At 45.1% G+C, this 23263-nt stretch overlaps 1 protein-coding gene across 3 annotated transcripts in view; it reads right to left on the bottom strand.

Moving 5' to 3' along the window:
* The window catches only part of CCNF (cyclin F), a 218704-nt gene that overhangs the window by 77898 nt on the left and 117543 nt on the right, over nt 1-23263 (bottom strand). For all 3 annotated transcript variants that reach the window (XM_033914689.1, XM_033914691.1, XM_033914692.1), the window contains exons 10-12: nt 9731-9895; nt 6023-6146; nt 266-446 (exon numbers count right to left, since the gene is read on the bottom strand). In XM_033914689.1, the coding sequence (XP_033770580.1) occupies nt 266-446; nt 6023-6146; nt 9731-9895 (470 nt within the window). The remainder of the gene's footprint in view (nt 1-265; nt 447-6022; nt 6147-9730; nt 9896-23263) is intronic.

Below are 23263 nucleotides of genomic sequence, written 5' to 3'. Positions count from 1 at the left end.
GAGGAAGCAGGACCTCAGTAGAATTATTCAATTCACTGCCAGGAAAAGTAGGAGAAAACCAGAGTTGCCATAGCCAGCGGGGCACCACTAGGATTACCTCAAACTTCTATACTACTGTGCTACTTTTTAGAATGACTGAAGACTACCCAGTTGAAATAGTCACTCTGCTCTGCCTTATACACAATTATAACATTGCTGTTTCTGCCACCCACCTATCTTCTTCATATCCCAAAATATTTAGGCTACAGGAATTACCTAACCTTACCTTGTTTGTGTAGCATTTTTGCAAGTAGCAGTGCTGCAGTGGCTAGTTGGGCAGGTGAGTATACTGAGAAATCTGTATAGAGTAGAGAGAGCTCACAGATATAGCTGTTCAGTTGCACAGTTCTTCTCTCCAATGGCATCAGATTCAAAAGCACATCTTTGTAATCTACCAGTGTAGGAATCTGAAAACCAGAATTGCTCGTAATGTTACTTTCAGAAGAATCTGCCATGCTCATTTCACCAAACTTTATTGGACACTTCAGAAATATGGTAGATTACTTTCTCTGAATTTTATTACTGAAAACAAGTCTAACAATTTTAAACAGCTTCCTAAATTCTTTACTTTACCCTAATACTTTCACATCAATTTTATATTAGTAAGTACCATAGATAACTTAAAAAGGAAAGATTAGGTTCTTACCAGTCGTGTAGCAAGAGTAGGAGGTGCCCAGAACGGTGGAAACCCCCCCCTCCTCTCCACACCCCCTTCCTCCTTGTACCTCTTTAAATCTTTGCCAGGGTGAACAGCTTCTCCAACTTGCTGCTCGCACCAGCATTGGCTTTTTCTCCAACATCACTTCCTGGCCCCACGAACAGGAAGTGATTTCAGAAGGAAGCCAGGCTGGTGCGAGCAATAGGCCAGAGAAGTAACTTGTGGGAGGGAATGGAGGGCATGAGTGTGGCATTGAGGGGGTGGAGAGGAGCTGGTGCCCCCACCAGGATGGGGCCTTAGGTGGTCTGCCCCCCCCTTTACTATGCCACTGATTCATACCTCAATAATCTTCTTTCTAGTAGACATATGCTCTATTGCTGAACCTGTGGGTAGTCAAACTATTCTCGTGAGAACTCTTGTAAGGAGCTTCATTTGCATACTTTTTTGCTCCTTCTCCCTTTCCTCAAGGATGTCCAACTCATAACAAAGCACAGGCAGCCCTAGAAAGGAAACAGAAGAGGGAAGGGTATAGGAACTCTTCCCGAGAAACATGTCTGTTCTGCTCATATCATGAAACATATCAGCAAACATATAACAGATATTCAAATTCAAAACATTTGCAATACATATCAGGGTGAAAAACAAACAGGTCATCAACTTGAGCGCAACCTTCACTAAAGATTGTGGGAGACAGGTATAGATACTCCTTGGATAATATAACACAGTAGTTACAGCCTCTAATCTTGTCAAGGCTGGACCGAAAAAAACCCAAGAGGTCCAAATTGTCAGTATTGAGGTAGAAAACAGGCAAATTCACAGCTGAGAGGGTGGGCTTCAGGAATAAAGCATATGTCTACTAGAAAGAAGATCATCAAGGAAAGAACCGAATCTTTCTTTCTAGTATAGACACTCTGCTCCTGAACCTGTGGGACATTAACAGAACAGAGTGTAGAAAAGATGAGCCTGCAGCAAGAATCAAAGATCCAAATGCGGTGTTCTGTTTGGTCGCCACGTTCACTCTGTAAAATACATACAGAGAAGATCAAGTTGCAGCTCTACATGTCTCTTCTGGGGAAGCCATAGAGGATTCTGCCAAGAGGTAGTAAAGCCTCACAGATATGGGTGGATGCTTTACACTTCCGATACAGGCGGAAAAAATGGCCCTACTGATCTACCTGGAAATTGTTGCTTTTGATGCTGGCCGATCTTTATGGGCTGCTCCAGCCAAAACATACAGATCTGACAATAGAAATTTGTTCCTAACTTCTAGGTACCATAGCAAGAGTCTGATACATCCAAAGATTTTAACACCCTATCCTGTTTGGTTCATAGACAACGGCACGAAAGACAAAGGCGCGCGCCGACAACTGAGCGCAAGATGGAGGCGCGCGCCGAAGAAAATTACAGTTTTTAGGGGCTCCAACGGGGGGTTTTGTTGGGGAACCCCCCCACTTTACTTAATAGACATTGCGCCGGCGTTATGGGGGGTTATAACCCTCCACATTTTACTGTAAACTTAACTTTTTCCCTAAAAACAGGGAAAAAGTGAAGTTTTCATTAAAATGTGGGGGGTTACAACCCCCCACAACGCGACGTGATGTCTATTAAGTAAAGTGGGGGGGGGGGTTCCCCCCCATCGGAACCCTAAAAACTGTAATTTTGAGCGGCGCGCGCCTCCGCGCTGCGCTCAATTGTCTGGGCGCGCCTTTGTCCCGGCGCGCTTTTGACCTGACACCATCCTGTTTTCTTGAACCCAAAAGTGTGTAGGCAACCAAACGTACTTCCTGGTTGATATGAAAGCTGGAAATCACTTTTGGCAAGAAAGACAGGACTGTGCGGTCACGCCTGAAATTCTGACACACTGCGGGCAGAGATAAATTTCCACAAAAAACACAGTCTTAAGGTCCATCAAAGGAAACTTGGTCCAGAGGCTCATACAGCAGACTCACTAGTGCCCAGAGAATCAGATTAAGATTCCACATCAGAAAAGGCCTTCACACTGGAGGGTGGAGACATTAACTCTCCCTATAAAAATCTGGCTACATCAGGATGAGCAGCAAAGATGCTCCTATTGATCCTGGGTCCAAAACAGGAGAGCCTGGCTATCTTAAACTCTCAGGGAGCTAACCACTAGGCCTTTATCTAGACCTTCCTGGAGAAAGGGGAGTATCACCAAGATCGAAGCCAAGCCCAGGTCTTCACTCCTCTGTGTGCACCAAGTATGGAATCACTTCCAAGCCTTTGCGTACACTGCTACAGTTGGCGTTTTCCTACACCTCAGAATGGTGGAGATCACTCCATCCGAGTAGCCTTTGCGTGCTGAAAAGCCATGCTGTAAGACCATAGCATTCTGGATCTTGAAAGACAATTAAGACATGCATGAGAAGCCATTGATACTGCTGCAGATATACCGGGTCTGCATACCATGGACCTTTCAGTCAGTCTGAGGCCACTAGAATGACCAATCCTTGGTGCGCCATGATCCAGGTCAGAAGTCAGCCTATCATGATGCCATGGAGGGAAGGCATAAAGACAACCTGCCTTTGGCCAGGGTGGAATCAGGGCATTCAGACCTTCACTTCCTGGCTCGCATCTTTGACTGAAGAAATGATCCACCTTCTTATTGGTGGCTGATGCCATCAGGCCAAATTGCAGACACCCTCACTGATCTACTATGCAGGTGAAGGCCTCCTGGGCCAATGACCATTCCCCAGAATCCAGGGACTTCTGGCTAAGGAAATCTGCTTGTACATTGTCCAGTTCTGTGACATGCAATGAGAGTGTTAGAAGATGGGCCTCCATCCATCAAAACAGCATTTGGGCTTCCAAGTGTAGGAGGGCACTCTTTGCGCCCCCTTGGCAATTGACATAGGCCATCGCCATTGCATTGTCCAAGAAAGTATGAACTGCTTTGTTCTGTAAAGCACTCAAGAACTCCAGTAGTGCCAAGTAGAGAATGACACGGGGGGGAAAAATTTGTCCCCATCACCATCCCGTCCCTGAAACCACTGTCCCCGCCCCGTCCTCGCAGCATCCATACAAGCCTCAGTACTGCAATATTTAGCTTATTCCTTTCCTTATAAATCAAAGTTCTGGCTTCTGAACTAGAGAAGAGATGTTCAGCTGGCAGGGCTTTGTTTATAATTTTTTTTCCTTCTATTTCTTCATTTTTTCATCTTACAACAAGTACACAATATTACATCATTTAAAACTTTTACACATCACTTGAATTTCTTTCTATTGTCATCGTAAATACATAACTACAAATACAAAAGATGGAATTGGCATGTGGGATCTCTTCATGGAGGTAGTTAAGGGGTGGGCCATTAGTGTGGGCAGGCTAGATGGGCCGTTGCCCTTTTCTGCCGTCATGTTCTATGTTTCTATGTTCTATGTTTCTAACTTTATTCTCTCCCCACCCACCCTTCCCTCAAATATTTCAATCAAAAATATCATATAAATATTGTATTCTTATCTATTGATTAACCTTTAAATAGAACTTTATATGTATAAATATATCAGTGGAAAATGATGTCTAATCATTACAAAAATTTGCCAATGGCCCCCAGATCTTTTTAAAATTATTATAATTCCCTTTTTGCAAAGCAATTATTCTTTCCATTTTGTAAATGTGGCACAACAAATTCCACCAGAATGTATAGCTAAGATTATTGTAATTTTTCCAATTACTGGTGAAATTTTTATAAACACAATTAATATGCTAAAGCAAAAAAAAAAGAAAAAAAAGAAAATAAATATAATTTTTTTTTTAATCTTTGTTGTCTGGTTTCTGCTTTCCTCATCTCATTCAATTCCTTTCATCCGCTGTCTGTCTTCTCTTTGCATCTTCCATTTGCTCTGTTACTGTGCCTCTCCCTTTACCCCCCCAAATTGGTCTGGCACGCATCTTCTTCCCTCCGCTCCCCCCATAGTTTGGCATCTCTGTCTTCTTCCCTTCCAGCATCTTCTCCCCACTCTCTGTTCCCCATTTCCCTTCAGCATCTTCTCCTCACTGTCTTCCACATTGAAAGATTAGGTTTCTTACCTCTGCTGATTTTCCTTCTTATATACCTTCTCTGGAAGCTGAACGGATGGGATCTTATATCTCTATTAGCTTCAGCTGCAGGCAACTAAAAGATGATCCTGGAAGTTGCGTCAGAGGACAAGCTTCTGCCCACAGGTGCATGAGACTGAACGCAGGCTCTGACAGCTTTGAGAACAAGTTACTCAATCTTAAAACACGCCATTCAAGTGATCTAATTAATAGTGTTTATTATGATTTCTGTACACTTGATGAAAGTTTAAAAATGAATAAAGAATTTAAAAAAAAACACAAAACCGTGCTGCAAAGGTAAGGAGGAGGGAGGGAGATAGACAGATTTGGGTAGGTAGGAAGGAGGGAGGGGACCATGTGTGATCGGGGACCACGCGCTTTCCCTCCCTTAACTGTGGAGACAAGACTATTCACCGCTCCACGGGGCGGTGGATGGCCTTGTCCCTGTACCCGCAGTGAGCACTTCTCCCACCCCCCACCATTTCTGAGGGTTACCCGCAGGTAACAGCCACCATGTCATTCTCTAGTGCCAAGCAGATGGCCCAAAGTTTCACTTGGATATCAACCACTTCCTCTGGAAAGGTGACCAGTGTGCCTGAACTGGATGATCCTTGCAATGTGTTTCTTAGCCATGAAGAGATGCAAAGGGGAGCCCCTCTGGTGAGAGACAGAGAGGATTCAACCACTTGACTATGACAGGCTTCTGCTGTCCAAAGAAGCTGCTCATACAATGGATCCCTCTGTGGGCACCTTCGAGAAAGGAGCGCCTCTTGGAGCAGACATAAGTGTGCCATTGCCCAAAGGATCACATCTATGGTCAGCCATCAACCCTAGAACCTGTAAATATTGTCAGGCTGTTGGAATTGGCTTGCTCTGAAACTCCCATATCTGATGCAGAAGTATTAGCCTGTGGGCTTCCAGAAGAATACTTTGCTTTTCCCTGTCTTGAACCGGACACCCATATATTCCAGGCTCTGCGTCTGTTCTAGGTGGCTCTTCTGGAAGTGGGTATACTGGTGATACAGAAGGTGGCTCTTCTGCATATCACCCAAGGCTGGCTTCTGCAGCAAATGGATCACTCTGTGAACCACTAGTCTGCCCTCGGATTTGGACAGGGATCTGATGAGCCAATTGTCCAGGTACAGTCGGACCTGTATGATTGTCCTGCGGAAGTGAGCTGCAATCATACAGTGATTGAGGACACATGAGTAAGAACACCAATAGAGGTATGTCAGTGTCTATAAAAATAGCACCAACTCTCACACACTCACCCTTATCTTCCCTTCCAGGGCTGAGATAATCTCCCCCATCATCCTTACTAGGTCTTCATATTTATAGGTGTTATCCGTTAGCCACACAGCTTCTCGTATTGTTAAAATCTCTTTACTGATAAAGCTGTAAAAAAAAAAAAAAAAAAAAAAAAAAAATCATGAAAGTTATAGAATTTCTAAAGGAAAACGCTTAGTCCATTCACTATATCTAGGGCTGCCAGCATTTTCATTATCTTTCCCAGACAAGATGATCTAGATCCCCTTTACTCCAAAGTAGACATACAAATCTGGTTTTATTCTCAGAAGAAAGTCAAGCTACATTTTCATATATGATATGGGGGGAAAAAAAAATCAGGGATGGATCAGTTCTAGAGCAAGGGTAGGCAATTCCGGTCCTCGAGAGACGCAGGCAGGTCAGGTTTTCAGGATATCCACAATAAATATGCATGAGATAGATTTGTATCTCAAGGAAGCAGTGCATGCAAATCCATCTCATACATATTCATGGTGGAGATCCTGAAAACCTGACCTGGCTCCGGCTCTCGAGGACCGGAATTATCTGCCCCTGGCCTAAGGAATCCAATGAACTCCTGGAACAAGTCATATAAGATCTCCATATAATTAAAGAATTGTTTAAGGAGACTACATCAAAATTAAATGGGCTTCAGAGTGAGGTTTCTAACCTGTCTCATCAAATAATAATAATAATAATAACTTTATTCTTATATACCGCCAGCAATCTTGCGACTTCTAGGCGGTTTACAATAAGAGAAACTGTAAATACAATAAAGGGAAACTGTACATATGGCAGTGAGCAATGCTCATATTGAACAACTAGAGCAGTGGGTGATAGCAATAGAGGAGGCTGCTTGTCAGAGCCGCATAAATCACAAAATTACAGCCCGGATTTCTGCTGAATTGGAGGAGATGGAGAACAGAAGCAGGAGGGAAAATGTCCATATTTTAGGAATTCCAGATATTCTCGCAACCCACCCACCTCCCCGGGTTGGCTTCTTTACTAGCTATCTGAAGTGAACTGAGGCCATACTGAGGAGACACATGCTCTGAGTCGGGTGAGAGGGGCACTCGCTCCAGCTCTCAAGGACCAGAATTGCCTACACCTGCCTTAGGCAAAGGAATCTTTGATGGAGTAGGGGGATCAGCTTTCAATCTCTTGGCATTTCCCCCAGAATAAAAAGCAATATCCACCTTAGTTTGCTTTCCTGAAGCCATATCTAAGCTTTAGTATGGCAGCACTTCAAAAATCAAGAGAAAAAAAAGAGGTATTGAACTCTCCAGAGTATTCAAAATATGCGATGCAGGGGAGAGCAGTGAAATCACACTGCCATCTTCATTCGTGGCCAAATGGTTCAATCTGATGTGGGGTCCATTGACCAAATTTATTGATTTTAATTGAATGGTTTTTCCAGGGAAGGGGTGAGGGAGAAGGATAGTGCGTAGGGTTTGGTTTATTACTGATTTGTTAATACTACTGTATGGTTATCTTGAATTCATTGGACTTGGGGGAGGAGGGGTGAAAATTTTTCTTGTGTATTTCATTATTGGATGCAAATGCTGTTTATTCAAATAACTTGTATGACTTCTTGTATGCACTATTTTAGATTGAAAATGAATAAAGATATTTAAAAAAAGAAAAGAAATGGGGGGGGGGGAGGTTAATAGTACGTAGTTTCCATAGTGTGTAATAACCCTTACAGTACCACAGCATCTATTTGTTTTTTCATGATCAAATGCTGATCCAAAATAACTCCCAGTATTTTAATTGTTGGTTGAATTATATATAAGGTAGAATTTATACTAATCGATGGCTCGTGAATAATCTTATGTGGCGACACAACAAAGAACTTTCTTATCGGGGTTAAGCACAGACGGCTGAAGGGCCAGAGGTACCTACACTACTCAAGTCCAAGGGGAGGGGGGGTCCCAGCAGAATGCATACAATAGGCCTTATACATTGCCAGTACAAAGTCAGACAAAGGGTGCTGGCACCCTCAAAGTTAAGTGGTTTAATTTAAAATAGCTTAGCTAGGCAGGTGCCAGCACTGAATACTGGCCAGCACCAACTTCAATTAAAAAAAGGTTAAATATCCCTCTTTCCCCCAAAAAATAACTGGGAGGTCCCACCCCCTGTGCTATATATAGATAGACCTCTCTGGGTATATCTTATGTCCCTGGTGATCCATGAGGTGGCTGTGGGTAGGAGCGAAGGCTACTAAAAGAAAATGGTGGTAACTATGAGACTGCTGTGAGAAGTTGTGGCAACCATTTTGTTTGGCTGCACACTGCAGGAGTGGCCTTCACTCCTGTCCCCAAAAACTCCATTGACGACCAAGGACATAAGATGGCCCTACCTATACCGCATGTATTTTATAACATTGTTTGTGCATGTATTTTATAACATTGGTTTGTTAATTTATGTCTTTTGCTAAACCAACTTTGTAAATTACTGATTTGGATTTATCTAGAACAGTATATCAAAAGATAGAAATAAGCCATAAATTCAAGTACAGTGAAATTCCCTCAACAAAATAGATGTGTTCTGTCTTCTATAGATATTCCCCATAACCTTTGCATTTACAAATTACACAAAAGTTCAAACATATGGAGCACATTTCTTTTTCTTCAAAATTTTAGATCTTTAAATTACAGATAGTAGGGATGTGTGTTTCTGGTCTTAATCAGTCAACTAAGTTATTTACTTAAAAAAATTAATACTAGTGCGTTATAGTTAGTGGAAGGAGCAGTCTTGTGTCATACTTAACGATGAAATTTACAATACTTCACTCAAAATTACATCCAATGTCCCTATCTCTGGCAAAGAACTGAAAGAATCATGGTTTAGGGATGGCAAAAATATCATGATAAAATAAACCATCACAAATTATACACCAATGTTTGATCTGTGCCTGCTATAAATGCATTTTGAAAGGTCTGACAATGTTTTAAATAAGGGTGATGTAGGTATTGGAACACACATCAAATGATCTAGATGCCCATGAAAACATGACCAGTTCGTAACCTTCTACTGCAGTGGTCTCAAACTCAAACCCTTTGAAGGGCCACATTTTGGATTTGTAGGTACTTGGAGGGCCCCAGAAAAAAATAGTTAATAGTAGATTTTTGTAATGATTAATAACATTTTCCCACAATAAGATATTTGTTAAGTGGGGATGGGGGTGGGTATTATTTTATTTATCTCATAATATGTATGAATTAATTAATACATTTTGATGTATTAGGTTAGATTTTCTGAAATAGGTAGGGAGGGTTTGGGGGGTTTTCTGTTTTATTTACATTTGTCATATTTATTAAATGTATTATATAATATTTAAATCATTATAAAATATGAATATAAGTATGATATATTGTACTTAAAGTGTTCATGAAGAAAATCAAGTGTATATTTATTAGATTATAAGAATTTTTCTGATACACTTGTTGTAATATGCAAAACTGAATAAAGAAATTTAAAAAAAAAGAAATGACAATTTTGCATGAGGTAAAACTCTTTATAGTTTATAAATTTTTCCTTTTGGCTGTCTTAATAATAATATTGTAATTTATAGCTAAAGAGATATATGATCAAGAAATTGTTTTATTTTACTTTTGTGATTAGTACCTGGCGGGCCACGAGTTTGAGACCACAGCTCTACTGGTTCTTTGAAATACTTTAGAATAAGTGCTCACCGTGTGCAGATGACCATACAGGTGATTCCTACCAGCTGTAGCCTAGTCCGAGACACAGACCTCAGCTTCAAGTACCGATCTACACAGCCCACTGTCATATGAAGGCACAAGCTGGAGAAATCCTTCATGGTAGCAACTTCCACTAGCCAGTCTATCAGAATGTACCTAAAATGAAAAACTAAGTGAACTCATGCTAAAATAAAGTCCCAGCATCCGCAATGAAGTACAAATTTGGTTTGCAATTACTTTTTCTAATATCTCTGTTCCTCATTATTTCCTTCTATACAAGTTTCTATACACTGACCCTATCTCCAGAGTGCAGATTATCTCAAGACAAGGACTATGTTCCAGGAGATGGACACCAACTAAAAATAAAGCCACATCTAAGTCAAGTATTAATACACAGCTTGAAACAGCTGACATTTAGCACAAGGCAATTAATATTGTCATTAAGCAAATATCTTCAGAAGATTATTCAGTACCCTCAGAACTGATCACCTTTAGCAGTTTTTTCCCCTAGTCAGACCAACGGTCATGAACTAAAGACTTCTGTTTCAGAAAGCTTTTGCTGGCATTTTGCCATTCCCTATCAGCAGCAAAGTCCAGATGAATGGGTTAAGTTTATTCATCAGCAGACAAAGATAGAGAACACCAATTTGTGATCTGTTTATTTATTTCGAATATTTCTAGACCGCCAAAACTAAGTGGTTAACAATTGAAAAACATTTACAATAATTCATACACAATACATTTACAAAATGCATTCAAATTACATTGCAATAACATAGCAATCTCATCCCCGTAAAATAATTTCGAGAGCTCAAAGAATTTACATTAGCCATCACATTAAATAAAGTGCAATAACCACAGCTTAGAATTCTTAAAATAAAATCTTTATTCAATTTTTCATCTTTCAACAAGTGTAAAATTATTAAACAATTGATATTGAAAGCATCACTTGAAATACTATCATTTATAATGTTAATATATAAAATTTAATCCCTCCCCTCCTTCAAAAAAAAAAAAGCAATGTTACTTACCGTAACAGTTGTTATCCAGGGACAGCAGGCAGGTATTCTCACTAGTGGGTGATGTCATCCGACAGAGCCCCGATACGGACATCTTGCAAGCATGTCTTCCTTGAAGAAACTCAGAAGTTTCGAGATGCCCGCACCGCGCATGCGCCAGTGCCTTCCCGCCCGATGCTCCGGGCGTGTCTCCTCAGTTCAGGTAGCTAGCAGAGAAGCCAACCCAGGGGAGGTGGGTGGGACGTGAGAATAGCTGCCTGCTGTCCCTGGATAACAACTGTTACGGTAAGTAACATTGCTTTATCCCAGGACAAGCAGGCAGGTATTCTCACTAGTGGGTGACCTCCAAGCTAACCTCAATGGGATGGTGGGAGAGTTGGCAACTTAGGAGAATAAATTTTGTAACACTGTTTGGCCAAACTGTCCATCCCTTCTGGAGAAAGTATCCAGACAATAATGAGAGGTGAATGTATGAACCGAGGACCAAGTGGCAGCCTTACAAATCTCCTCAATCGGTGTCGATCTGAGGAAGGCTACAGAGGCTGCCATTGCTCTGTCCTTATGGGCTGTGACCTTACAGGGAAGGGGTAATCCAGCCTGGGCATAGCAGAAAGAGATACAAGTCGCCATCCAGTTGGAGATGGTGCGCTTCGATACAGGTCGTCCCAACTTGTTTGGATCAAAGGAGACGAAAAGTTGAGGAGCAGTTCTGTGTGGTTTGGTGCAATCCAAGTAGAAAGCCAAAGCACGTTTACAGTCCAGAGTGTGAAGAGCCGATTCTCCAGGATGAGAATGAGGCTTTGGAAAGAACACTGGAAGCACAATGGATTGGTTGAGGTGAAATTCAGAGACCACTTTAGGCAGGAATTTCGGGTGATTGCGGAGGACCACCTTGTCATGATGAAATACTGTGAAAGGTGGGTCCGCCACCAAGGCCTGAAGCTCACTGACCCTGCGAGCAGATGTGAGGGCCACCAGAAAAACCACTTTCCAAGTGAGAAACTTTAGTGGAGCCTTGCTCAGAGGCTCAAAAGGGGGTTTCATAAGCTGAGAAAGGACAACATTTAGATCCCAAACCACTGGAGGCGGTTTGAGAGGAGGATTGACATGAAAAAGTCCTTTCATAAATCTGGAAACCACAGGATGAGAAGAGAGAGGTTTCCCTTGTAGAGGCTGATGGAAAGCCGCAATAGCACTCAGGTGGACTCGTATAGATGTCGACTTTAGACCAGACTGAGACAGGTGTAGAAGATAGTCCAACACAGAAGATAGGGAAGCACGCTGAGGATCTTTGGAATTGGAAATACACCAGGAAGAGAATCTAGTCCACTTTTGGGAGTAGCATTGTTGAGTAGCAGGCTTCCAGGAAGCCTCTAAGACATCCCTCACCGCTTGAGAAAACTGGTGAGGGGTTACGTTGAGAGGAACCAAGCTGTCAGGTGGAGAGACTGTAGGTTGGGATGAAGCAGTGATCCTTGATGTTGAGTAAGCAGAGAAGGAAACACTGGGAGATGGACTGGGTCCCTGCTGCTGAGTTGAAGTAGAAGGGAGAACCAAGGTTGCCTGGGCCACCGAGGAGCTATCAGAATCATGGTGGCCTGGTCTGATTTCAACTTGACCAGAGTCTTCTGAATGAGAGGAAATGGAGGAAACGCATACAGAAATCGATTCCCCCAATCCAGCAGAAAGGCATCTGCCTCGAGGCAATGAGGAGTGTAGATCCTGGAGCAAAACTGAGGCAGCTTGAAGTTGTGGGGAGCCGCAAAGAGGTCTATTTGAGGCGTCCCCCCATTGTGCAAAGACCTGATGAAGGGGGTTGGAATGGAGAGTCCATTCGTGAGGCTGGAGGAGACGACTCAAGTTGTCTGCCAAGACATTGTCCTTCCCCTGAATGTAGACAGCTTTGAGGAAGGCATTGTGGCGAACTGCCCAATCCCAGACTCTGAGAGCTTCCTGGCAGAGGGAGGCCGATCCCGTGCCCCCCTGCTTGTTCACATAATACATGGCGACCTGGTTGTCTGTACGGATGAGGACCACCATGTCGTGAAGCAGATGTTGAAAAGCCTGAAGAGCATAGAAGATGGCTCTGAGCTCCAGAATCCCTTAGTGCGAAGCCCATCCAGATGAGCCCCCCAGGCATAGGTCGAGGAATCGGTTGTGAGAACCTTCTGATGAGGGGGAGTGTGAAACAGCAAACCTCTGGATAGATTCGAAGAGGTCATCCACCAAAGTAGAGACTGCCGAAGAGCAGGAGTGACTATGATGTGTCGAGTCAACGGGTCTGACACTTGAGTCCATTGAAAAGCTAGGGTCCACTGAGGAATTCTGAGATGGAGCCTGGCAAAGGGTGTCACATGAACTGTAGAGGCCATGTGGCCCAGGAGGACCATCATGTGTCTCGCTGAGATGGACTGGCGAGAAGACACAGACTGGCAAAGACGAAGAAGAGCATCCATGCGCTGAGGAGGAAGGAATGCTCGAAGCTGAATGGTGTCCAGTACCGCCCCGATGAAGGGAAGGGACTGGGTAGGCTGCAGATGAGATTTGGGAAAATTGATCTCGAAGCCTAGGCTCTGCAGGAAGCAGATCGTGGTCAAGGTCGCCGAAATGACCTTCGGAGCTGACGGGGCCTTGATGAGCCAGTCGTCGAGGTATGGAAATACCTGAAGACCCCTGTTCCGGAGTGCAGCGGCCACCACCACCAGACACTTCGTGAAGACTCTGGGAGACGAGGACAGGCCGAATGGAAGCACTCGATACTGCAGATGTAGATGTCCCACCCGAAATCTGAGGAACTTGCGGGAGGCCGGATGAATGGGAATGTGAGTGTAGGCCTCCTTGAGATCCAGAGAGCATAACCAGTCGTTCTGCTCGAGGAGAGGGTAGAGAGAAGCAAGAGTCAGCATGCGAAACCTCTCCTTGACTAAGAATTTGTTGAGGGCCCTGAGGTCCAAAATGAGTCGCAGGTCATCCGTCTTCTTTGGAACAAGGAAGTACCGAGAGTAAAACCCCTGGTCCAGTTGATCCGTCGGGACAGGCTCCACGGCACGAAGCCGGAGCAAAGCCTGAGCTTCCTGAAGAAGGGCGGTCTGAGTCAAGTTGGAAGGATACTCTCTTGGAGGGTGGTCCGGAGGGACCCGATGGAAATGAAGAGAGTATCCTTCCTTGATGATAGTAAGGACCCAGAGGTCGGTTGTTATGGCCTCCCAGCGATGATAAAATTGATGGAGGCGCCCTCCGATGGGAAAAACAGTGGGAGGCAGAACGAGGTTGGTTATGCCCTCGACGAGACAGTCAAAAAGGCTGAGTGGTCTTAGGGACAGCAGGCGACTGAGACTTAGGCTGACCCTTCTGGGGAGGCTGGCGCTTCACCGGTTGCCTCGCAGGTGGAGTTTGCCTCGGCTGATAACGCCGCTGATAAATCAACGGCGGACGAGAAGGTCGAGACTGCTGAGGCTTAGGCTTCGGCCTAAGGATAGATTGGAAGGACTTTTCGTGGTCAGACAACTTCTTCGTAACAGTCTCGATGGATTCATCAAAAAGATCCGCCCCAGCACACGGGACGTTTGCCAGGCGGTCCTGAAGATTCGGGTCCATATCAATGGTCCGCAACCAGGCCAACCGGCGCATCGCCACCGAGCAGGCCGCCGCTCGGGCTGAGATCTCGAATGCATCATAGGCAGATTGCATTAACTGAAGCCGAAGTTGGGACAGCAAAGCAACCACTTCCTCAAACTCAAACCTAGCCTGGGACTCGATGTACGGTGTGAACTTCCGAAGCACAGGTAGAAAAAATTCCAAGTAGGCTGCAAAGTGGAAATTGTAATTCAGGACTCGAGACGCCATCATCGAATTCTGATAGATGCGTCGACCAAACTTATCCATGGTTCTGCCCTCGTGGCCCGGAGGCACTGAAGCATAGACCTGGCCAGGATGAGACCGCTTGAGCGAGGATTCGACCAGGAGGGACTGGTGAGAAAGCTGAGGACCCTCGAAGCCCTTATGATGCACCGTGCGGTACCGCGCATCCAATTTGCCAGGGACCGCAGGGATAGAGTAAGGAGACTCGAAGCATCGCATGAAGGTCTGGTCGAGGAGCTTGTGCAGGGGAAGCCGCAAGGACTCCGCCGGAGGACGAGGCAAGTGCATGGTATCGAGGTATTCCTTGGAATATCGAGACCCAGCATCGAGAGTAATGTCCATGTCATCTGCCATCTGCCTGAGGAACGATGAAAAGGACAGTTGGTCCGCCGTCGCAGGTCTGCGAGATGGACTAGAAGAAGAAGAGGCTTCAGGCTCCAGAGAGGCCTGCGAGCAACAGGACGAGTAAAAAACCTCAAGGTCCTCGAACTCCGGGCCCGGAGGAGGAGACCCAGTCGAAGCCGCATACCCCAACCGAGGCAATTTCTTCTGAGGCGAGACGGTCGAGTGCCGAGAGGAATGCTTCAAAGAATGTCTGGATCGATGCCCCTCCCGATGCCTGGAAGGGGATCGAGCCCGTCTGTGAGAAACTGGTTCAGACGCCTCCAAGGAGCAGATTGGACTCGATGCCGTCGATCGCAGAGGCGGAAGAGTTGGCGCCTCCCCCGACGACGCCCAGGTTTGATAGGGGGTTCGGAAGAACTCTTCCTGCTTCCTGCTATGCCCAGGACTGGGTGGCCCCGAAGGTGGACGCCACACTGAGTCATGGGGCGGAGTAAGCGGTTCCAAGGGAGGCAGGTCACTAAACGAGGCTTTCCTCGAGGGGATGGGCTCCAAGGGAGGCATATCACTAAGGGAGGCCCTCCTCGAGGGAATCGGTTCCAAAGGAGGTACAGCGCTAACGGAGGACCTCCTCGAGGACCCGGACACCGCTCGCCGCTCCTCCTCGCCGAGCAACGAGGTCGTGCGGCAAGGAGGAGGAGGAGGAGGCGGTCCGCCCCTCGAAGCCGAAGCTGGAAGGTCACCCTGGATGGTGGCAATCAGCCGAGGCCCCATGGTCTGCATGAGCTCCACGAACTGAGCCTCCAGAAGGGACCGCAACGAAGCCGATATGGAGGGATCCGCACCAAAAGGGGGCCCTTCCGCACGGTCTCCGCGCTCCTTCGGTGCTGCGTGCTTCTGCTTGCCAATCTTCGGCACCTTGAGCACCACCGGTGGAACTGTAGGGGTCGATACCTGCTCCGAGGAGACGGAGGAAGGCACCGGCGCCAAAGCGCCAAATCTTCAATTTGCGCCCATTGAATCTTTTTTTTTTGCCTTCTATTTTGCCGCGGGTTGAGTTCTTTTTGCTCTCCTGTGCATTTATTTCTTTCTTTGATTTCTTTTTTCAAAAAAAAAAAAAAAAAAATTTTTCCTTCCGATACCGGGTCGGCCTCGTGGCTGGGGCCCCGCGCCTTCGACCTTGCGGCGGAGCTTTTCCGGCCTATGTCCCGGCCAATTACCGGTTTTAAAAAGTGTAGCAAGTGCCAGCACGCGATTTCGCTCACGGACCCTCAACGACGCTGCTTACAGTGTCTGGGACCGGATCACTTCCCGAAATCGTGCCGGCCTTGCTCCACTTTGACGGCGAGAGCGTTTAAGCGCCGCTGTCTGCTGTGGGAGTCCATGTTCAAGATGGAAGCTTCATCGGATCCTGCAGCTTCGACATCGACGGGTGCTTCGACTCCTTCCGCGAAGCCCTCTGCCTCCCCGGCTGCTTCGGGCCTCCTGAAAAAAAAAAAAAAATTTTTCCTTCCGATACCGGGTCGGCCGCGTGGCTGGGGCCCCGCGCCTCCGACCTTGCGGCGGAGCTTTTCCAGCCTATGTCCCAGCCGATTACCGGTTTTAAAAAGTGTAGCAAGTGCCAGCGCGCGATTTCGCTCACGGACCCTCATCGACGCTGCTTACAGTGTCTGGGACCGGATCACTTCCCGAAATCGTGCCGGCCTTGCTCCACTTTGACGGCGAGAGCGTTTAAGCGCCGCTGTCTGCTGTGGGAGTCCATGTTCAAGATGGAAGCTTGATCGGATCCTGCAGCTTCGACATCGACGGGTGCTTCGACTCCTTCCGCGAAGCCCTCTGCCTCCCCGGCTGCTTCGGGCCTCCTGAAACCGGCATCGTTCAAAAAAGAAATCAAAGAAAGAAATAAATGCACAGGAGAGCAAAAAGAACTCAACCCGCGGCAAAATAGAAGGCAAAAAAAAAAAGATTCAATGGGCGCAAATTGAAGATAGACTTCTCAGCTCCGCGGAAGAAAAAGAACTGAGGAGACACGCCCGGCGCATCGGGCGGGAAGGCACTGGCGCATGCGCGGTGCGGGCATCTCGAAACTTCTGAGTTTCTTCAAGCAAGACATGCTTGCAAGATGTCCGTATCGGGGCTCTGTCGGATGACATCACCCACTAGTGAGAATACCTGCCTGCTTGTCCTGGGATAAAAAAAAAGAATTCTTAAAATAAATCTACCAGGTAATTTTTTTAAAATGCCTCCACAAACAGTTGTGTCTTCAACATCTTATCTAATCTAGTTTCAAGTTTATTTTGATATACCACCTATCTAGCATTCTAGGCGGTGTACATACATATAAATTCAAAAGCAAATCAAAAAAGGATAAAAACTAATTGTACAGAGGGCTAAACAGATACTGACAATGTCACTCAGGCCCAGATGCACAAAGCTCTGTCATCTCGATAAAAAAATACTGGGTTGGAAGCAATTTGCTATGCTCACACAAATAGCATGCAAATCATATGCATGCTATTTGTGCAAAATAGCCCGGAAAAAAGAGGAGAGGAACTGTGCCTGGCATCTGCTCAGAAGAGTAAATTGCAAGGCATAACTCCTCCTCCTGCCTGCAGTTGCTGTTCTTCCTCTCTGCCCAGTTGATGGTGGCTCCAGAGCTGGCAGGAGAAGCCGAAATTCAGCTGAGCTAGCAGCTACCACTCATCTTATTGCTGCTCCAGAACTGCTACCAGCTGGGTAGAGGGTGAGAATGGCAGCTGCAGGCTTTTTTTTTCCAGAGGGCATAGCTGTTGTGCATGTGTATGCACACCGCACACACACATACACACAAGAGCTACCGGAAAATTTTCCTTATAAAGGAGGGGAGTGTTCCCTTTCGTGTATAACAAGAGCTCATTAAAATACTGATGAACTCCTCGTAATGTATTTGCATAGGATTCTCAGTGGCTACTACGAGGATCAGTAACAGCCCCCGAGAATCTTTCTGAACACTGGGAGAAGAGCTTCTGTGCCAGAAAGAAATTAGATTCTTACCTTGCTAATATCTTTTCTAGTCCATAGGTGTGTCATTCTGGACAAGCGAGTTCTCACCCAGGCCACGAGCCTCTACAGAAAGAATCCATTCCGGATTTTTTCTCTAACCCTTCTACTTCACAGAGAGCTTTACTGCCATCTACAGCTAGTCCCCAACAAGCAAGAGCTATTCAAATAATTAGGTGAAATAGGGAAAAAGGGGAACCATCTCAGATGTGTTCTGCTCCAACAATTAAGATATGAACTGAGAATAATCAAACAAAATATGCCAAAAAGCATTAGCGGAGCTTAGGTAGTACCTCTACCAATGCTAGAAATACATCTGTGAGACCGTTGGATGATAAAGGAGCAAAAGAGGATAAGGCCATAGCTGAAAGACTGAATGAATTATTTGCTTTGGTCTTTACGGAAGAAGATGTAAGAGATCTACCTGAACCGGAAATGGTTTTCAAGGGGGGTGATGCAAATGAACTGAAAGAAATATCGGTTAAACTGGAAGATGTACTAAGCCAAATTGACAAGTTAAAAAGTGCTTGGACCGGATGGTAAATTGCCTGGACCGGATGGTATACATCCCAGGGTACTAAAAGAACTCAAACATGAAATTAATGATCTGCTGTTAGTGATCTGTAACCTGTCGCTAAAATCGTCTGTAGTACCTGAAGATTGGAGGGTGGCCAATGTTACACTGATTTTTAAAAAGGGCTCCAGGGAAGATCCGGGAAATTACAGACTGGTAAGCCTCTCACTTCAGTGCCGGGTAAAATGGTAGAAACAAATATAAAAAATAAAATTGTGGAACACGTAGACAAACATGATTTAATGAGACGGAATCAGCATGGGTTCAGCCGAGGGAGATCTTGCCTCACCAACTTGCTTGACTTCTTTGAAGGTGTGAATAAACATGTGGATAAAGGTGAGCCGGTTGATATAGTCTATCTAGATTTTCAGAAGGCTCCTGAGAAAATTAAAGTGTCATGGGATAGGTGGCAAAGTTCAATTGTGGATTAGGAATTGGTTATCGGACAGAAAACAGAGGATAGGGTAAATGGTCATTTTTCTCAATGGAGGAGAGTAAACAGTGGAGTGCCACAGGGGTCTGTACTGGGACCGTTGCTATTTAACTTATTTATAAATGATCTGGAAATTGGAATGAGTGAGGTGATTAAATTTGCAGATGACACTAAACTGTTCAAAGTTGTTAAAACGTATGCGGATTGTGAAAAATTGCAGGTGGGCCTTAGGAAATTGGAAGACTGGGCATTCAAATGGCAGATGAAATTTAATGTGGACAAATGCAAATTGATGCCCATTGGGAAGAATAACCCAAATCACAGTTACTGGATGCTAGGGTCCACCTTGGGGGTTAGCGCCCAAGAAAAGAATCTGGGTATCATCGTAGACAATACAATGAAACCTTCCGCCCAATGTCTGGTGGCGGCCAAAAAAGCAAACAGGATGCTAGAAATTATTAAAAAAGGGATGGTTAACAAGACTAAGAATGTTATAATGCCCCTGTATCGCTCCATGGTGCAACCTCATCTGAAGTATTGCGTTCAATTCTGGTCTCCTTATCTCAAGAAAGATATAGTGGTGCTAGAAAAGGTTCAAAGAAGAGCGACCAATATGGTAAAGGGGATGGAACTCCTCTCGTTATGAGGAAAAACAAATGGTTAGGGCTCTTCAGCTTGGAAAAGAGATGGCTGAGGGGAGATATGATTAAAGTCTACAAAATCCTGAGTGGAATAAAACAGGTACAAGTGGATCGATTTTTCACTCTGTCAAATTACAAAGACTAGGGGACACTAGAATCTACAGGGAAATGCTTTTAAAACCAATAGGAGAAAAATTTTTTTCACTCGGAAAATAATTAAACTCTGGAACACATTGCCAGAGGATGTGGTAAGAGCGGATAGCGTAGCTGGTTTTAAGGAAGGTTTGGACAAGTTCCTGGAGGAAAAGTCTATAGTCTGTTATTGAGAAAGACATGGAGGAAGCCACTGCTTGCCCTGGATCGATAGCATGGAATATTGCTACTCCTTGGGTTTTGGCCATGTACTAGTTACCTGGATTGGCCACTATGAGAACAGGCTACTGGGCTTGATGGACCATCTGTCTGACCCAGTAAGGCTATTCTTATGTTCTTATGTCCAAAGGACTGACTGCCATCTAAGCTACAGACTTGGAGAAAAAACTGAATGAGACAGTAAGCAGGCACTGGGAATGGCAGGGCGGGGTCCAGAATGACATACCTATCTACTGGAAAAGATATTAGCAAGGTAAGAACCTAATCTCTTTTTCCAGTGGAATAAATGTGTCATTCTGGACAAGTAAGATGTATAAAAGCAATCCCAGAAATCTAGGGCAAGATGACTGCACTGGCACGAAGCACTGAGGACCTGAAAGCAGAGTCCTCCCTTACTGCCACATCCACTCTGTAAAACCTAGTGAATGTATGCAGGGTGGACCAAGTTGCCGCATTACAAATCTTCTGCCCACAACAAAGCTACACTTCTGGTCGAATGTGCAAGCACAGAAACGGGAGACTGTTTCCCACAAACAATATATGCTGACGAAATGGCCCTTTGGATCCAAATGGAAATCGTGGCCTTGGAAGCTGCTGCCACGGGCTTAGTAGGATTAGTTGGCACAAAAAGATGGTCAGAGTGCCTAAACTTGTTGGTGACCTTTAGATATCGAAGAAGTGCTCATCTCACATGCAACTTCTTTAGAATCTGGACCCATTTCTTGGAACCTTAGACTGAAATGCTGGTAAGCGAACTTCCTGACTGACATGAAACGCTGAAACAACCTTTGGCACAAAGGAATGGTGCACAAGATTCTAAGGAAAGGCTTCCTACAAGAAAGCCTGGAGTTCTGAAACCCGTCTCGCTGAGGTCACTGCTTCCAGAAAAACTGTCTTGAGCGTCAAATGCCTCAGTGACGCCTCCTTCAGCGGTTCGAACAGGCTTGGCCAAGACCCCTCAGAACTATGTTGAAATCCCATGAAGGGAATAGGGCTTTGACTGGAGGTCTAATGTGCAGTGCATGCTTCAAGAATCTGGCTATGCCCAGATGAGATGCCAAAGCAGATTTGTGGTCCTGAGCCCTGAAACAAGAGCCCTGCAACTTGGACTCTAAGATAAGTCACAGTGAGTCCCTTGTCCAGGCCGGCTTGGAGAAAAGCCACCACCACAGAAACTGGAGCTGAAAGAGGCTCCACATGTTCCTAGACATACCAGTGCTGGAAAGTCTCCCATACTTCAGCATATGCCAAGTCTGTAGAGGGCTTCTTAGACTTGAGAGGAGTGGAATGACCACCACCGAGTATTCTTTGCATTCTAACACTTCGCATTCAAGAGACATGTGGTAAGAGTAAAGCGATCCGGATCTTCAATGAAGACTGGACCCTGGGAAAGAAGACCCAGATGCACTTGTAGCCTGAGATCATGACCCATCCTAAGATGTACCAGGATTTGGCCTATCATGGGTCATGAAGGAAAGATGTATAAAAATATTTCTTTGGTCATGGTTGGACTAGAGTGTCTAGACCTGCGCTTCTGAGCTCAGATCGTCGACTGAAGAACCTGTCCGTCTTTTTGTTCTTTGCCATCACCATAAGGTCGAACTGTGGCTGACCCCAGCAGTGAACAATGGTTTGAAATGCTGATGCTAACAGCGTCCACTCACCTGGATCCAAGGTCTCTCTGCTGAGGAAGTCTGTTTGTACACTGTCCACTCCTGCTACATGCGCTGCCGTGAGCACCTACAGATGACGTTTCATCCAGGTAAAGAGCAGGCAGGCTTCCAGAGATAGCTGGGCACACGCTTGGTGCCGGTCTGATGATTGACATATGCCACCTGGCCTTCCAGAGTCTTTTGCAATCTCACCAGAGCCAACTGAATGGTTCAGAGTTCCAACCGGTTTATCGACCACTTCCTCTGGGAAGGTGACCAACGCCCTTGAATTGGTCGATGATTGCAATAAGCTCCCCAGCCGAGGAGACTGGTGCCTGTCATCACCATCACCTAGGACACAATGTGAAGAGGCATGATCTTAGAAAGGGACTGAGGGAGGAGCTACCAATCCATGCTGGCACGGACCTCCAGCATCCAAGGTAAAGACTTTTGTAATGTTTCTGTCTGTGGAGACCAGTGTGTGAGTAACGTACATTAGAGAGGACACATGTGGGCTCTCACCCAAGGAACCACATCTACTGTGACTGCCATAGAACCCAGTATTGAAGACAGTCCCATGCCAACGGAGCTGGCTTGGATAAGAGGCACCATATCTGAGAACAAAACTTCAGTCTGTGTGCCTCTGGAAGACAGACACAGCCCACAGCTGTGTCAAACAAGACCCCCCCAGATACTCCAGAGCTTGCGTCTGAGACAAATGGCTCTTTCAGTAATTCACAATCCAACCCAGATCCTTTAGGACTTGGATTACTTGTTCTACCGTTCTCCGACCCAGTTGTCCAGGTAGGGATGAACCTGCAGCCCCATCTTTCAAGGATAAGCTGCCACCACCACTTTGGTGAATGTGTGGGGAGCTGTTGCCAATCCAAAGGGAACTAAACTAAACTAAAGCTTAACTTGTATACCGAGTCATCATTCTGAGAAGGCTCGACTCGGTTTACAGCAATTAAATAAACAGGGAATAATTTACAAATGATAAATAGAAGATAAGATACCATGTAGAATTTTAAAAGAAATACAAGCACATTTAAATTGAATTCTAAAATAAACCGGGAGCCAATGAAGACTCTGAAGCAAAGGGGTCACATGGTCAAATTTACGTTTTCTAAAGATCAGCTTCGCAGCAGTATTTTGAATTAATTGTAATTTATGAAGACAAATTTTTGTAATGCCGAGTTAGACAGCGTTAAAGTAATCAAGACGAGATAATAATTGATTGAACTAAGATAGAAAAATGACGGTGATGAAAAAGATGTCTAAACTTCCTCTGCATTCGCAAACTAAAGAAGCTTTTCATGACCAAGGAATTTATTTGGTCCTTAAAAGGAAAGAGGGGAATCAAAAAGGACTCCCAATATCTTAGCAGAGAACTCAATTGGTAAGGAGGACCCAGATATCATAACTACAGTAGGAGGAAGACAGTCCAATCTTGGACCTAACCACAAAAGCTTAGTTTTAGTTGTATTACGCTTCATTCTGACAGATAAAACCCAGGCTTTAAGTTTGGAAATGCAAAGATTTACTTTGGAAACTAGATTGGTAATATCCGGATCAATCTCAATCAATATAA

The sequence above is a fragment of the Geotrypetes seraphini genome, chromosome 11 (assembly GCF_902459505.1).
Source record: "Geotrypetes seraphini chromosome 11, aGeoSer1.1, whole genome shotgun sequence".
Lineage (NCBI taxonomy): Eukaryota > Metazoa > Chordata > Amphibia > Gymnophiona > Dermophiidae > Geotrypetes > Geotrypetes seraphini.
This window is presented reverse-complemented; position numbering and strand designations above follow the sequence as displayed.